Source organism: Ambystoma mexicanum, chromosome 11, assembly GCF_040938575.1.
Source record: "Ambystoma mexicanum isolate Mex_15411 chromosome 11, UKY_AmexF1_1, whole genome shotgun sequence".
Lineage (NCBI taxonomy): Eukaryota > Metazoa > Chordata > Amphibia > Caudata > Ambystomatidae > Ambystoma > Ambystoma mexicanum.
This window is the reverse complement of record NC_090934.1, coordinates 1173968938-1173985508: the sequence shown is the minus strand read 5'-3', so window position 1 is coordinate 1173985508 and position 16571 is coordinate 1173968938. Positions and strand designations below refer to the sequence as shown.

The 16571-nt window shown below is 43.5% G+C and overlaps 1 protein-coding gene across 4 annotated transcripts in view; it reads right to left on the bottom strand.

The window, feature by feature from the left end:
* VPS13C (vacuolar protein sorting 13 homolog C) overlaps positions 1-16571 on the bottom strand; it is a 5236720-nt gene that overhangs the window by 3939638 nt on the left and 1280511 nt on the right. For all 4 annotated transcript variants that reach the window (XM_069624493.1, XM_069624490.1, XM_069624491.1 and 1 more), the window contains one exon: positions 12011-12155. In XM_069624493.1, coding sequence (XP_069480594.1) covers positions 12011-12155 — 145 coding nt within the window. The remainder of the gene's footprint in view (positions 1-12010; positions 12156-16571) is intronic.

Here is a 16571-nt window from a genome sequence, read left to right as displayed (position 1 = left end):
CCACCCCCGCACAGGGGCCTGCTCAGTCCACTCGATGGGTGCACTCAGTCCTCCTCTCACTCCTACTTTCGCGCTGCTCCACTCCTCACCTCTGACCCAGAGTTCAGCTGTCACCTTGTCCCCGCCAGAGGCCCAGTCTGCTGGTGTGCCTTCTCCACCCCTCCTCTGGGCCTACCTGCTGCCCGCCTCTCACTAAGGCCCCGGGCGGGTACCAGCTGCTGCTCGTGAAAGTGTTTCCGGGGGGGGCACCAGCTGTCCCCACGTCCGCCGCTGCTGCCACTTAAATGGGAGCCTCACGGGGGGGGGGGGGACTCTCCACTCCTCCTGTCCGACCACCTTTAAGAACCTGGTGACCCCCGGTGGCCGGCGGGCCTCCACTGCCTCCCGGGTCCTTGCTTAAGTCGGGTCTCCCCCCGCTCCGCTGATCTCCTACAGATCCTTCTCAAACTGTGGGGGCAGGGCCCGCCCGCCCCCTCCGCGGAGCCCCGATGCTGCACCAGGGGGCCCGGATTTTCCCCGCGGACCAGCCCGCAGCCCCTGTCCCGTCTTCTAGTGGGGAGGGGGGGAACCACCTCTCCCGACCACGTCTCAATTGGCGCTTCCGGAGGCCCCGAGCGCTGCGGGACCCACTCCACCGTGTCCTCGGCGGCGCCGCAGCTCCTCACTCACTTCTTGCAGGATGGGGCGGGTGGCAGGGATCACCTGCACCGCCCCTCCAAACAGCTCCCGTGTAGATCCTGGGCCCTGGATCCTCCTCTCGGGTCCACGCACAGGCCGCACAAGCACACGGCACCCGTAGCGACTCGACGAGCGATGGAAGCTCACACGTCCGAGCCGCGTCCCATCGGCTGCACACCAGAGCACCGCCGGGGCTGCACCACCGCGATCTTGGTGCCCTCGGAGCTTTCAATGTTAATCCTTGGCTCGGGGGGTGGGGGATGGGACCGCCTGAACCTGGCCTCGGGAACCGGAGCTGCCGTCGGAACGTCTACACAGTGCCGGCGGCCATCTTGGACTACAAGTTTTACTTTAATAGTGGATACAGTAGACACACAGTCACAAAATTAAATATGGTTTTATTTTGTAGTATTTAAATATCATGGCTATCTTCATAAGTGGAGAATTTTAATTGCAACTGAAAAGGATTTAACATGAGCATGCATTAGGCGTCATGTACAAGTAAACAGTTTTTCTGTAAGAAAGTGAACGCATTTTCCTATATTTAAGCTCTCTCTTTCAGTGTTAAATAGGAGGTTGCAGCAAAAAAAAAAAAAAAATAGTTCTCCCAGAGAGCAAATGTCTTGTTGAAAGAAATCTTGCCTGGAAATGTCAGTATGGTGTCCCTGTGTACTTTTGAAGACAGAATGTTCAGAATGCAGTCAATACCAGTAGTTATTGACTGCATTCAACATTCTGATTGGCTGAGAGGTCAATAATGTTGTGTTCATCACCCATTCCAAGGGCTGGAATGGGTGTAATGGCCCGGCAGCCCAAGTTTCGCACGGGCCCATACCGAGGGCACTGGGATGTTACAACCTGTTCCAGCCCTTGGAATGGGTGATGAACGGCATTAGCACCTGTCCCAAGATCTGGGACGGGCTAATTAAAAATCTTCTCGTTCCGTGATGGGATGACGCAAAAATACTTTTCAAAGATGGTCGTACGTAGCCCCTTTCCCCCTTCCATGGTGGCCTTAGGTAGCCAAAAGGAAGGAGCGGCTACTGCAGCACTTGCCGCCGAAATGAGGTACGTGGGGGGGTGGGGGGAATGATTAAAAGAAGGCAGAGACGGAGGGGAGATGGCGGCCGGGGGGAGAGACGGGGACAGAGATTGCCAGTTTCCGCTCACGTTCGTAGCCACCCGATTGGCTGGCTCCCCATCAGGGTGCTAATGATCTCAGTGTGTTAATATTAGAAACAAAGGAATACTACAGTCAGGTAAACCATGGATGAGGCTATTATAAAGAACGTACTGTGAGAAATAAAACACTCCTAGGGCAAACAATTTTGTAATGTTTAGGAACTGGTAGTTTTGACAGCACTATGTGACTAAATGAGTTGCCATGCATCACACACTTTGGCTAAGTTGGGAATTGAGCTCAGTTGGCACCTATTAGGTACTTGACCACATTATTTCCCAGTCAGTTCTTATTGTACAGCAAGGTGCAACTATTTGTACATGTTTGACTATAAGGATTTAAAATAACATCCTGTTTTGCGGGCCTGATCTGGAAAGCAAAAATATCAGATGATAAATCAACATGACAATATTGCTAATGCAAACCTGTTCTGCAAAAAATTATCATAGCTTTATTTTCAATTAAAGTATTTAAATATTAGAATACTAGTTGATGTAAGGCTACAAAAATTAGAAAACCTATTAAAATCCAATTATTTCTACAAGTTTTTACCGTGATGATCCCCTTTTCATCTTGGGCTATCGGATTAAAAATGGTTCTCTCATTGATCGTCTGAATATACACGAAGGGGATCTGCCACTTTATTAATACCGTTTCTTTTCCTCACTCATGTTACTTGCACTTTGAAGCAGAGTTTACTTCTTAAATGAAAAGGTTATATCAACTATTTCCTCTTTGTCACCATTTTATGGGAGAAGGCTCTCACGCATTGCCACTGATACAGGAAGAATACCGGGCATTAAATTACTATCCTTAGCAATAGTATGACAACCTAGACATCTGATGGCAATCCAAGTTGATCGTATCACAATGTTCACATTTGGTGTCAAAATCTGGGAATGGTGCGAGTACCCGGACAATTTATTACAAACCTTAGCTAGGGTTGGGGGATATACTGAGTTTTGGAGAAATATCTATTTATTTTCAAAAGCGATATGGGGGTGGGGGGGCTTCTAATCTCGCTGCTAAAATGGCTGCCTTTCTGTGAGCTCCGTGGGCGCGTTGAAGGAGAAGGAGGCCGCACAGCATTGGATCCCAGTGCCGGGAGCTCCGAAGGTCTGAGCTGGTGCCTGAAAGAAAGGTGAATTTGCTGCTTGAGTTTGGGGGACAGCGGTCCTGATTTGGCTGGCTGGTGGCAGGCGTGTTGCAGGATCACCCCTCCTCCTGCTGGCTTGTGGCGGCCACAGCTGCGATCGGCAGGGGACGCGCCCACCCACATCTTTCACCCCCTTACACTATTCCACAAAACAAACTATCTCCAGTCTCTAACCTGCCATCCCATATCTAAGGCAAACTATTTGCATTGGTGATAATTTAACTTTCATATATGTGTGTGATGAAAAGAAACGGAGGATAATAGTTTAACTTTCCCAGATGTGTTATTTTATGATCAGCGCAAATCCAGTGTAAAAGATGAAGGTGGGATTACAGTGTGCTGTTCAAGCACACACCAGTCCAGGAAGAGGGCACATTTTTTGGTCTTTTAGTGTAAATGTTAATTTAAATATTAGTGTTACCAAGGCTATAGGCATTTGTTCAAAGTGGAGACCAAGGAGTAATGCTATTGGTGTGCTTTACCTTGCCCTGAGGACAAACGCTGATCGTTTCTTTTTGGGAAAACCCACTTACAGTCCGAGACTGCGAGCGGCTTCTCTGCTCTTGCCGGATCTCCCCACGCTTCCTGGAGGAGGCGGGGCTACATCGCCCACGTGACTCATCACGTGACTACAGAAGCGCACATAACACGGAAGCTGCTGCCTGCTTCGTGTGTGCTTTACCTTGCCCTGAGGACAAACGCTGATTGTTTCTTTTTGGGAAAACCCACTTACAGTCCGACACTGCGAGCGGCTTCTCTGCTCTTGCCGGATCTCCCCACGCTTCCTGGAGGAGGCGGGGCTACATCGCCCACGTGACTCATCACGTGACTACAGAAGCGCACATAACACGGAAGCTGCTGCCTGCTTCGTGTGTGCTTTACCTTGCCCTGAGGACAAACGCTGATCGTTTCTTTTTGGGAAAACCCATTTACAGTCCGACACTGCGAGCGGCTTCTCTGCTCTTGCCGGATCTCCCCACGCTTCCTGGAGGAGGCGGGGCTACATCGCCCACGTGACTCATCACGTGACTACAGAAGCGCACATAACACGGAAGCTACTGCCCTTGCGGCGTTAAGCCCGGCGGGGACAAGGCCGCTAGAAGTGCTGTTGTGCGGCTGTTTGGCGGCGGAAACTATATACGGGAGACTGTGGAGGTGTGACCTCTTTGATCCCGACAAGAAGAAATAAGGTAAATACTTGTGCATTGGTGAGTCAAATCTGATTGTAGATACGGTTCTGTTATAGGCATAAATGTCTTTAACACCGCAAAGGAATCAATCTTGCACGAGTCATCCAGTGGTGAACTTTGACACACCAATGGAGACTGTAGCTACTAGATCTAAAAGTACTTTAAATAAAATCTCTTCTACCAAAATGATAACTTTGACTCCGCGTGCTAAAACACGCTTAAAAACGCAAATCATAAACAAAGATATTAGACAATTTTGCCCGGTTGTGAAAACTACTACACAACCTAGCACACTGACTTCCTATCAACAAGAAGCTCCCATTGCAGAAGGCAATTTGGGTCCTCCAAATGAAATATCAATAGAGAACATCACGAGCCTCTCTATGAAGTGCATTGAAGTACAAATGGAATCTAATCGAAATATACTAGATGGAACATCAGATTTAAATCAAGTGCACTCAGCAACGCAGATGGTTATGACTAATAATGTCGAATCTGAGGCACTGGACAATATTCCAATTTCGGATAATACCATGCTTCTATCTTCTAATCAAATTGAACGAAAGAAGGTTCCAAGTACACATTTGGACAAAATATATGAAACACTGGAGAACGAACAGAGCGCCTCTAACGAAGAAGTATTCTTGGAAGAAGCAAAACAAACGACACCTGTAAGCACAATTGCATCTCTTAATAGGTCACATACGGACTATTATAAACGAGGCTCAATGGACTCCACCATCTCAGAGTCCGTGTCGTATATTCTTCCAACGCCAAGGCATCGCGAATCTTCATGTGAAAAAGAAAAGATACTTGTAAATACAGGACTTCTAGAAGTGACTCTTATGGCAGTTAACACCACAATTAAGAGTTTGTTCAAGTTATTTGAAACTCTTGAGACTAAGATTAACATACAATCAACCAAAATTGACCATTTAACGTCATGGATTCAAACGCACTCGGCGGAAATGGAAAAAACTGGACAAACGGAAGAATTGCCAGACAATCTGTCTAAGAGCATAGAAATTGTGACTGTACCCATCTCGCACTCTGTGAGTCTCCCTACATTCGATCATGTCATTTGCCCAATTGAAGCTGAGGCACAAACAGAGTCGCTTCAGAATACCTCATGGATAAGTATTGAAAATTCTCCTAAAACAGTGAAACAACCAATAAATAAAACTCAATATGGTCTTTTCAATAAACAAACACGAAATAAAGGTCGTGCTACACATCAATCAATGAAACGAAATAAATCATCCAATTGTCAAATCCGTACACAAACAGTGGAGTTGACAGTTCCTACAAAGTCCCATGTTGATCACACAATTAGTGTTGTTACACCAGTTCAAAAAGCTCCGGTGGGAAGTTCTTTGTCAAATCAATCTATTCTACAAATAAACGAATCACCCCTTAGTCAATTGGTATTGGCTTTGGATACAGCAATACCAATGGAACATGTAACGTTAACAAATCCATTGACTAAGGAGACTTACCCAAAGACTCAATTTACTAAGGCAAATGAAAAAATAACACAAGCATTGTTGACAACAACGGAGAAGCCACAAGTTGAACAACTTAAAGCAGTGATAGATGCATATATTGTTCAGCGCACAAATGAGATAAAAGATCTCGTAAAAAAAAAAAATTCGCAGATAAATGTGGCGAGATGCGCTGGAAATCTTGCACACCACAACACATCCTTCACTGAAAGACAATGTGTAATAGAAAGAGATAATGAAAAACAAATTAAGTCCAACACTGGCTGCGATTCACAAACAATAAATGGATATTGAGGTGGTGAGATATGGCATAATCAAAATGATGAAATTAAATCAGTCGTAGAAGCTTATTTAGATACTCACTTGAAGCCATTGCACACACCTAGATGTTCAAAAGAACCTAAGGTCACGTTTTTTGATGAACAGGGATCTGGAAGTAAACTTGACCACTGTATAAAGACAAATCATGTGATCAATAATTCTAGCATCAATCAAATTGCCAAAAAGCAACCACTTGTAACAAAATTACAAAAACAGGATCTAAAGAGACAAAAAGAATTTGCGAGCCATCATACTCTAATTCTAAAATGTCGTGCGGATCCTTATTCTCAATATGATCTATCACGTACTAGTGTACTTAACATCTTTAGTGACATACCAGAACTAGGAGACCTCACTTCATTTGACATTAACCAAGTGGAATTCATCTGCGATACTAACTTGGGGATTGTGCGTCTATGGATGAAATCTGGCATAGTTATGAATACTATATGGCAGGCGAGAATGAAAATCTTTGCAATGGGTTTCCTGCTTGCTCAAGATCCGGAAAGAAAAAACAGTGAAAAAAATATAGAGAAACAAACAATAACTATTTCACCAACAAACGTGTGTCAATACCATAAATGCAACTCTTCAAGCTTCGCCGCATTGGAAGAACGTTTTTCTCAGTTATAACCACCATCGAATCAAGAACCTGATAGGCAAAAAACAGCCAATGCCACACTTGTAAGCTGGAACACAAGGGGATATTCCCATCTTCTTACTAATCCCAATTCCTTTTTGAATGACGCAGATATCATAGTCCTCCAAGAAACATGGCTAAGTGTTGCTCCAATATGGGATAACCACACTATTACAATTAATCCGGCAATAATAGCTCAGAAAGGTCGACCTATGGCAGGACTTTTGGTAGCCATCAAACTGGGAAGCAATATACAATTACAAGCATGGGAAAACCCCAACAAGTTTATACAGATGGTTAAAATAACGATAGAGTCCCAAAGGATTGCATTAATCAATATGTATAGAAACCCAGCGGCAATTACGGATGTTTGCTTTCATCAGGAACTGTCCAAAATGTTCAATATTATTGCACAAACTAAAGAAATAACTGATGTTATTTTAGTGGGAGATCTTAATATTGACGCCTTCAAGCTTCAGTTGAGAAAAAACACACAAGATTATAAAAAGTGGAGCTGTTTAATGAAGCAATATGATATGAGAATGGCTAACGGGTCATTACCGGGAGACATTCCGCAGCAAGTAACGTGGCAAAGGGGAAAATCAACAAGCACTTTAGATTACATATATCTTTCATCAAGGCTTTTCATGTTATCTACCGAATTTAAGATAATAAAGCAAGAAAGCAGTGACCATCATATGCTATCTTTAATGTGGCCAAGAGACACAAATAAAAAAAGTGTCAAATTTCAACAGATGCCACAAAAGTTGACAATTAATAATGCCAAAACACGGTTTAAGTGGACACCATCTAAACTGAAAAGCCTACATGCAAATTTGACGTCACAGAAGAGATCATTAAATAGTCAAACATATGTGGAAACGCTCAACAGCTATAAAACCTTTTTTCTTCCATCAGGACGTTCTCATTTGCATACATATAATCAGCCCGTATCCATAAGGAAAAAAAAACATCGTAAGGAAATGAGACTAGCCAGGCGGCTTCCTTGGCCTGAAAACCAAGAGGTATGTAAAATGTTAAAAACCAGCTATAGAAACTGGATAAAGGACGTCTATTTCAACAAGATGGAGAGGCCTTCTTGACAGCCACAGTTAGTAAAAATTGTGCACAAATATGGCAATTACTCAATTCTAAAATAAACTCAAACATTCAGCAAACTCAATTGAATGGAGCGACTGAAGACCAATGGGTAGCGCATTTTTCATCACTCTATATAGATAAAGCTTTCCAGTATGCTCCCGAGACTCCGTCAATGGTAGCCTGGAATTTAGAGTGTTCAGAAGAAATAATCATGACACTCATATCAAAATCTTCATCATCACGAGCTGCAGGCCCTGATGGCATAACTAATTATATGCTAAAACAACATCCACAACTTTGGGCAAAGATTCTGAACTCCATTTTCCAGACAATATTGAAAACAAGGAAAATACCTGATTCATGGCGTACATCTGTCATTGTCCCAATTTTTAAAAAAGGGGACCGTAGCATACCAGCCAACTATCGTCCGATAGCACTTTTGGATGCCCCAGGCAAAATATTTAATAGATTAGTCTTAAAGGTCTTTAACAGCTGGACACTTGAAAACAAAAGCAGAGACCGTAATCAAACAGGTTTTGTTTGCGGGTTAGGGACGTCAGTAAATCTAATGATCCTTAAGACATTAAAGGCTCAAGCACAACAAACTAAAACATCACTTTATTTCGCATTTATTGACTTAAATACGGCGTTTGATTCCGTCTCGCGTGTAAGACTATTACAAAAACTATCTATAGCACAGTGTCCACAGATTCTAATTGACATAATAGCTGCGCTCCACTCAGGTACGTCCATTCAAATCCGGTTATCTACCACCGGACTGCTTTCATCAAGAATCAGCACATCAAGAGGCTTGAAACAAGGGTGTATTTTGGCTTCATCACTCTTTAATTTTTTTATTCATGATGTCAAAGAAGTATTTTGTAATCTCTATACGGACTCTCCAAAAATGAATGGTCATATAATACAAGCATTATGGTATGCGGATGATCTGGTGCTAATTTCTAAGACTCCAACAGGCCTTCAAAAACTTATAACTGCACTTTCAACATACTTTAAGACCAATGAACTCTCAATGAACATAAAAAAATCTCAGATCATCGTCGATGTTCCAAAGAGATCAAAAAGAACTAAGTTCACATGGAGAGTTGATGATATCACATTAGATATTGTCGCAAATTACAAGTACTTAGGCACGCAATTTGAGGCCAACACTGCAACTATTGCCTATAATCACATGCTACAAAGTAAATTGAATACAGCAATTTCACAGTCCAAGTTGATTCTACATAAATATGGCAAATTCTCCATCAGTTCTGCCATATTCTATTGGCAACAAAAAGCAACACCAATACTTCTTTACGGAATGGAAGCCCGAGAAATAACTAATATAAAAGAGCTAGATCGAATGGAAGCCAAATTTTGGAGAAACATCCTGCAGCTACCACAAGCCACTCCTGTAGCATGTATTAGATACGAACTTGGTCTTACCTCACTGAAAGCAAGATATCACTGGCAGCTGTGTGCTTTTCTTAGGAAATGTTTGATGAACATTGGAGCTGAATCAATTTTGGCTGTATTAGCGACATATATACTCAAATCAAATCATCAATTTGCAGTTGTATGGACTACCTACGTCTATCAAATAATGGTTGCAGCCGAAGTAGATTTAGAAACTCTAATACAGAATCCAGTTGGAGCTAAGAAAAAAATCTTTTTGCATGATTGGTTGGTGAATCGTACTGTCTGTTTGCAATACAGAAATTTTAAGAGTCAACTATTTCCGGATAAAAAAATGGGCACGGTTGAAAACTATTTACTAAAATCTCCATCTCCACAAGTACGCACAGCGATTATGAGAATGCGTTTCAATCTGTGGCTGACTCGAGACATCTTGGCACAGCGGAAACAAATAAAAATGATAGATAACTTTTGTAGGTTCTGTCAAAAAGTAGATCAAAAAGAAACCTTAGAGCACATTATAGTAGAATGCCCTGCTTTGTGTGCAACAAGGTTTAATGCTTACAGAAAACATATGTCTGTGGTGGCCAACATACAGCCGAGCTTGAGATGGGCCTATTTGTTAAATTCTGCTAATATGAGCATATTTATTGCATCTATAGAGTTTTTGAACTGTCTGAGCTTGCGCTCTACATGCGATGCTTGAATTTTCGATTGCATTTTTTTATAAAATGATCTCTATGAATTTTAAAATCATGTACTTTACAATCAATTTACATGTTTGTAAGCAAAAAAGTATTCTAAATCATATTTTTGTATTATTCTTGTAAAAATCATTTCTGATTAAAAACAAGAAATAAATAAAAAAAAAATGCTATTTGAAAGGCATACAAAAGGAAAGTTAAGTACCTACGCATGGTTTGCTATTCTTGAGAAACAGAAAAAAACAGCTACGTATGAACACTACAAAAAAAAGGATCAAACAACTCTAATCTGCTTTTTGTGTTACACAAACTATACGTGCCCTCCTGCAATATAAGCACTGCATCACCCAAGTCGTACCTTTCATGACCATCCATAAAACGCATGTCTGCCCACTACTACGTAATACTTGACATTTTGCTAAATTGGAGATATGATGCCTCCAAACTAATTCCCATCCATTTTGCCACCGTCACTCAACAGTCAGTAGGTATTCATGTACATATTTGGGTTGAGGTTTCATTTGCGGGACAAAACACATGCACCGACAAAAATACATGTTTCATTGTTGCCAAACGACAAACTGGTGGATTAGGAACGTCTCCCTTCGACCGCACCTGCTCCCGCTCGGGGGTAGTCATTGGGGAAGAAACTGGGCAGGTTCCACAGACTGTGAAAGAAGTATCTGCCAAAGTAATCCGTCACAATCCGTGAATAAAGGGTGGTCTCTTGGCTGCTTCTTGGGGTCCGCCCACCTCCTTTGTAGTGCGTTGGAGCAGCAGACATGTCCAATGTAGAAGCAAAGCACAGAGATGGGCGTCCTATGATAAAGTATCAATGTGCACCCCAAAATGAAATGCTGCCAGGGCCAAAACAGTCCACCTGATTGGTGAAAATGTTGATAGAGAATCACATATTTACTAACATGGCGGAGGGACACACAAACATTGAGTGCTTCAATGGTTCCAGCCACAAGCATTACCAGTTGCCATGCTAATGAGATAGTCTGCTCCTAGGCCCCTTCTCTTTCTCTGTAGCAATGTTTTGCACCAACAAAATGCATCAAAACCAAAAAAGCAATACAAAGAGATGTGTAACCACAGTATACGTTTGACAAAACTATTTCTAAATTATCCACTAATGCTATGTTAAAACGAGTAAAAAACTGATTTGGAGCCTGTTCTGCTAGCACACCTATCTATATAACACTTAGGTATGTTTCGGTACTCAGATGATGCAATTTATCAGAGTTAGGTTGCCCTCTGCTGTCCAAATTGCATGTGCGCCCCCCTTCAACAACAGCTATCATTTCAACAAACAGAATGAGCATGGTTCTATGCGGTCACCTTCCACTATCGCAAACATTCAGAATAATTTCAAGTTACTTCTTTCCACCCCCACTTCTCTTCACACAGGGCATGGTGGTTCCAGTGTCAATGAACAGTTAATTACCAGCACAACGTTTCAGTCACTAAAGAGCGAAACGCTGTAGGACGAATGCTTCCTCACAAGCTAAAATTGAAGTAGGTGCAGTAATTATGCTAAAACGGGGACTCTGCAATGGAACAAGGTTGACAATTATGCGTCCACAAACACACATCATAGAGCGTCGTGTGATCGATGGAACTTGGATACTGTTCTTATACTGGGCATACCTCTCATTCCACCCGATATGTTAAGCATTTTCAATTACCATTTAAGTCAAAGGGACCTACGCCCCCTTCCTGGAAGCAATCAGTGATAATTCCAAAATTTAAGAAGGGGAAAAGAAGTGACCCTATGAATTACTGACTGATATTAACCTTTAAAATATGCTAGAACAGTGCATGTTATGCCGGGAACAGCAAGTGAACCAATAAATAGACTGTAAAAAGACCTAGAGCTAAAACTCGAGCAAGATCAATAGAGGTTACAGAACTACATCAACACGCAGATTGAAAATGTAATAAGGGAATCTGTGTTATGAGGCCAGGCATTTTCTTCAAGAAACGTATAAGAATACTGTGCAAGAATGCAAATGGCTGCACAGCTTTCCATAATCTCGGTCCATGCAGCTTTAAACAGTAATTCCTAAACTTCATGTGTCTTGCAACAAACATACATGAACACTTTAGTACAAACCTTCTGGCGCTGATCTTTCATCTTCCAGGTCTTCCTTCTTTTTACTTTCTTTTTTCCCCCAAAAGCCACCAAACCATCCACCACCTCGTTTTTCTCCTCCTTGAGAAGATTTCTTTCCAATTAGTTTTTGTCCTGACCGCACCATCTATAATGTGAACAGGCATTTTACTAAATAAAACGATACACCTATGAAGAACATAATAGCATGACAAGAATATAAGGAGGCAGTGCAAAGTGTTGGTCTATAATGTGTTAACCCACCTTGAAGTCTAGGTTTATTACTTCCCATTTACATATACTAGCTCATCATTTTTGTAAACACTTTTTGAAATTTTGTTTTATGGTTATCAAATAAGCTTTAACAATTACAAAACATTGATGAAACCAATCATAAAATTAAGCATCAACTACAATTCATACAAATGTTAAAACAACAAACATTAATTTTATCTTGATAAAATCAGCAATTCCAAATCATAGCAGATCCATCACTAGGTAGTGGCATTATCATCAAACTTTTTATAAAACCTGCAATCTCTATCACTAATGAGGTAGTTCGGCCGGCTAGACATTTGTTGCAGAAACTATCCTCCCTGTCCGGATAATAATGTGCAAACTTGCTGAAATAACATGGACGTTTTGCGTGGAGGGCAGAACATGAGATCACCAAATGGTTCAGAGATTCTTGGGCGTCGGGCAAAACACAAAATCTGCACTGGGTAGCCTCATTGGGGATAAACCCATTCCTCCGCTTAATTTTGATAAGAACAAGTCCCACCTACTTTTCAAGAACAGCCTTCTTACTGATCTATTCAGGTGAATGGTCAAGTAAGGTGCTACTGTCCCTCATCTTTTGTGGTCATTCCGAAGGTGACACATCAATTCATAATCATGAAATCTTTCGATAATCTTAGACCAGTCCCTAGTGTATAGGCTCTTTCCAACCCGCATAGGATTTCTAATCGGATCATTCTCCAACTAGACCAAATGACACCGCAGTGTTGTGCAAAAATAACGGGACAAATTATATTTCAATAAGATGCTAAAATGCTAACATTCTCCGTTTTGCTTAGGCGGTAAGAATGAATTACCTATTCATACTTTATAACTGCCAGAGAGACCGAATTCTGTAAACCTAAAGCTCATTGCCACATTAGACCTTTTAAGAGAGGTAGAGATTCTAGCACCCATAAGAATTGCACTTCAGTACCGTAGAGTAAGTTCCGGATAATCTTTACTTCATAAATTCTCAGCGTAGGGAGTATCAAGAACTTACCATAGCGAGTATCCACTTGACACATCTGATTAGAGAGGGTTACAGCCCGGCTTCTGATCTACTCCCTCACCTGAGATTTATGAGGCTTATTGAGAATCAGAAATCCCAAGTAAATAAATTCCTCGACCTTCTCTAGGCTCATTTAATACACACCATTGGAATGTAGTGGCTCTTTTTTCATGGTACATTGCACAACCTTTGACTTTTGCAAGTTAATCCCCATGTTGTTAGTCCAAGGTTACATATTTTAAAAAGGCACTCATCAGTTGTTGTAGGCCTATCTCAATGCAGTCAAAAAGGAGGAAGTCATCTGCGTAACTCATCCAGGTCATAGCAAAGTTATTCATTTTGGGAGACACAAACACTGCAGGGTCCAGGTAGTCCCCTATACCAGTAATGCACAGGTTAGACAGGGGGCCAAAATGCACCCCTTTTTAACACCGCTAAAAGTCAGAACTCTTCTAGACAGTGCTCCTTCCTTACTCAATCTTACCGGTAGAGCAGAATGTTCATGGTGACCCACAATCTTAATCTATGCCGGATTCCTCATCACTGCAACTTGGACCACAGAAGACCCCTATTAACTGCATTGAATGCAGCCGTAAGATCTATATTAGCTATGAATACAGATTCATATTTTCTTGACGAGGCAAGTGATTGAACGCACTTCCGAACAAATCTGTTCAGTGAGGACGACATATGTTTTCTAAAGCTGGTCTGCCACTTCAACAATCTAACTGTTTCACTGGCCCATTTTTCCAAGTGCTGTAATAAAAAAGACACAAATCCATTGCTATCAGCATCCAAGGTGGCGATCAGCCTGTAGTTTTTTGTTTCAGATCTCCTTTTTTGGTTTTGGCGCATTTTGGTGGTGTAACCGCCAAAACATTGCTACTTTAAACTACTGTAAAAAGGGAGTTTGGGAGCAATGTATGGCGTTGGCATGGCCAAAGCACCAGCTGGGCCTTCACCCTCTCGCTCACGTCTGCCGCCCTGCTGCTGTTGCTGGGGAGATGTGTGCGCTACCAAAGTAAAAGCAAAATTACTATTTAACTATAGATTTTCATTTCTATGCACCAATGCTTTTTATTTTAAGTTGAAATCCTGTCGGACTATGTTTTAGTGGCATACTGATCTCTGTCAAGTGCCGGTGAGGCCGACAGTACTCGAGCAGTCCTTTCTCTGCGTCTTTGACAAGCCGCCTTCTTTCAGGGCAGGCTCACTACACTAGTTGGACGGTGATCCGCACCGCTGCTTATATCCATGTTTGAGCGTGTCCCCTCTTCTGGGACTCTGGTATCCCCTCTGCTGACATCAAACTTACTTTTCGTCCGTTGGGGCAAGGTGCGTGTTCATCGTCCGGCTAGCTGACTACCCGCACGATACTCGTTAATTTCATTGGCTGACTTGTCTTTTGTGCCCGCCTATTAGAAGAGTGGTCAGCTGATTGGGTGCTCGCATGACATTCATTCAATTGGTTGAGCGATTTCTGTGCCCTCCTATTGGAGTAGCCAGCGGATTTGCTGCCAACGCGATATTGTACCTGTGGAGGAACAGAGCCTGCTGCTGCTGAGCACTACGATCAGCAGTACGGACACCCTGCAGGAAAAAGTGCAATGGAACCTACAGGAGTATAATGCCACTGGCGTTACATGGCAAGAGGCGCAGCAGGCGCTCGGACACACTTACCAGCCATGTCCCTTATTTCAGCTTCAGTGCACTCGGGGAGAAATGTAGACTCTGAGCTTGTGAGGTGGCTTGGCTGCTCCATCCTGGGTGTAGTACAAGAGCCTCCTCCCATGTCACTGATTGTTTGTCTGTTACTGTTGGAGCGGGATGGAGTGAGGCAGCACAAGAACAGCATTTTCCTAACCGGTGGCTGCAATGTGGTATGGTTTGCCTGCTGACTTCAGAGCAACCTCATTTTCGTTTGCTTGGAAATGAAATTCCTTACTCCTACGTCGCGCCCCCTTTCCTTCATACTTGTGAGACATTCCATCCTTCGGGATGGGACCGGAGCACTTTTGTCAAAAAACATAAAAAATGAAAATGTTTGGCCTCCTTCTCTTTTTACAAGCGGTACCGCACGTAGCCATAACCCTGCCCTCCTGAGCTCTGCCCCGCGCATCATCCTTCAGTTCTTTTCTCCACGTGGTCGGGGCTGGATGCACTTGCATCACCGGGAAAGATTTTTTGTTCCCGTTGTCGTCCTCTTCTGCTCAGGTTCTGCAGTCGCTTAGTCCTACATCTATGCCGGAGTGGCTGGGATTTGTGTCCTGTTCTTCATGCGAACGTCGCTTCGCTAGGGCGGATCCCCATTCTCTCTGGTTGGAGTGTCTCGGTCCGGACCATCACTGGAATTCGCTTTTCTACTGCGATTCCCTCTCAGTCCGGGCACTCCAGCATCGTCTACTTTGGTGGGAGGACGTCTTTCAGCGTGTTCGCCCACCTCATCTTCAGCTTTTGATCGATGAAAAAAAGAGACACCTGGTAAGTTCCTTCGTTTTTAGGGCCCCCAGCCGGGGGACTCCTTCTCGGGGTCTTCTAGGTCCGGGAGGGGCTCGAGCAGCTCTACCACCAGGGGTTCCCTCCGAGGGTTCCCACGACGAACCTGCCAAGACGGGACCACGTTCGGAGGATCACCTGTCGGGTGCTAATTTTTGCCCCAGTTCATCTGCGGCTTTGGACACAGGGGTTCGCTCCGAGGGCTCTGTTTCTGGAGCTTTCCACACAGACACCAGGGTGCACCCTGAGGCCTCCTTTTCTGGAGCTTTCGGTACCAAGCCACAGCTTGAGGCATCTCACAAGGGAGCTACACATACTGGGAGGAAACCCAAGGTTCCTCTTTTCGAGGCTAAGGTCTGTACCGACAAAACTGAGGCCTGCTCTAAAGGTCTTATCTGTGAGGTGGTTACCTCAGCATTCCCACGCTCAAGGACGCAGTGATACCAGTTCTGACGAGGGGGCAAATAGGGTGGTTATAGACCGTAACTCCCCTGTTTCCAGCTCTGCCGAGGTTCCTCCTCTGGAGGCTAATTTTGGGGCCACCTCCATGATGTCCAGTAAACATCCGAGACCCCCCAGTACCGGCTCTGACGAGGATCCTTGTGTCAAGGCTAAGGTGTTACTTAAGCCCCTGACCAGCCTGAGGAGATGATTGCCTCATCTGCATATGTGACAGTTCTCTTCAGGCATCGACAAAATGGTGGCCCAACCCTCATGGTCCATGGCAGCCATTTTGAATTCTTCCCTTACACCTACGTTCGACGACGGGTGCTGCGAACC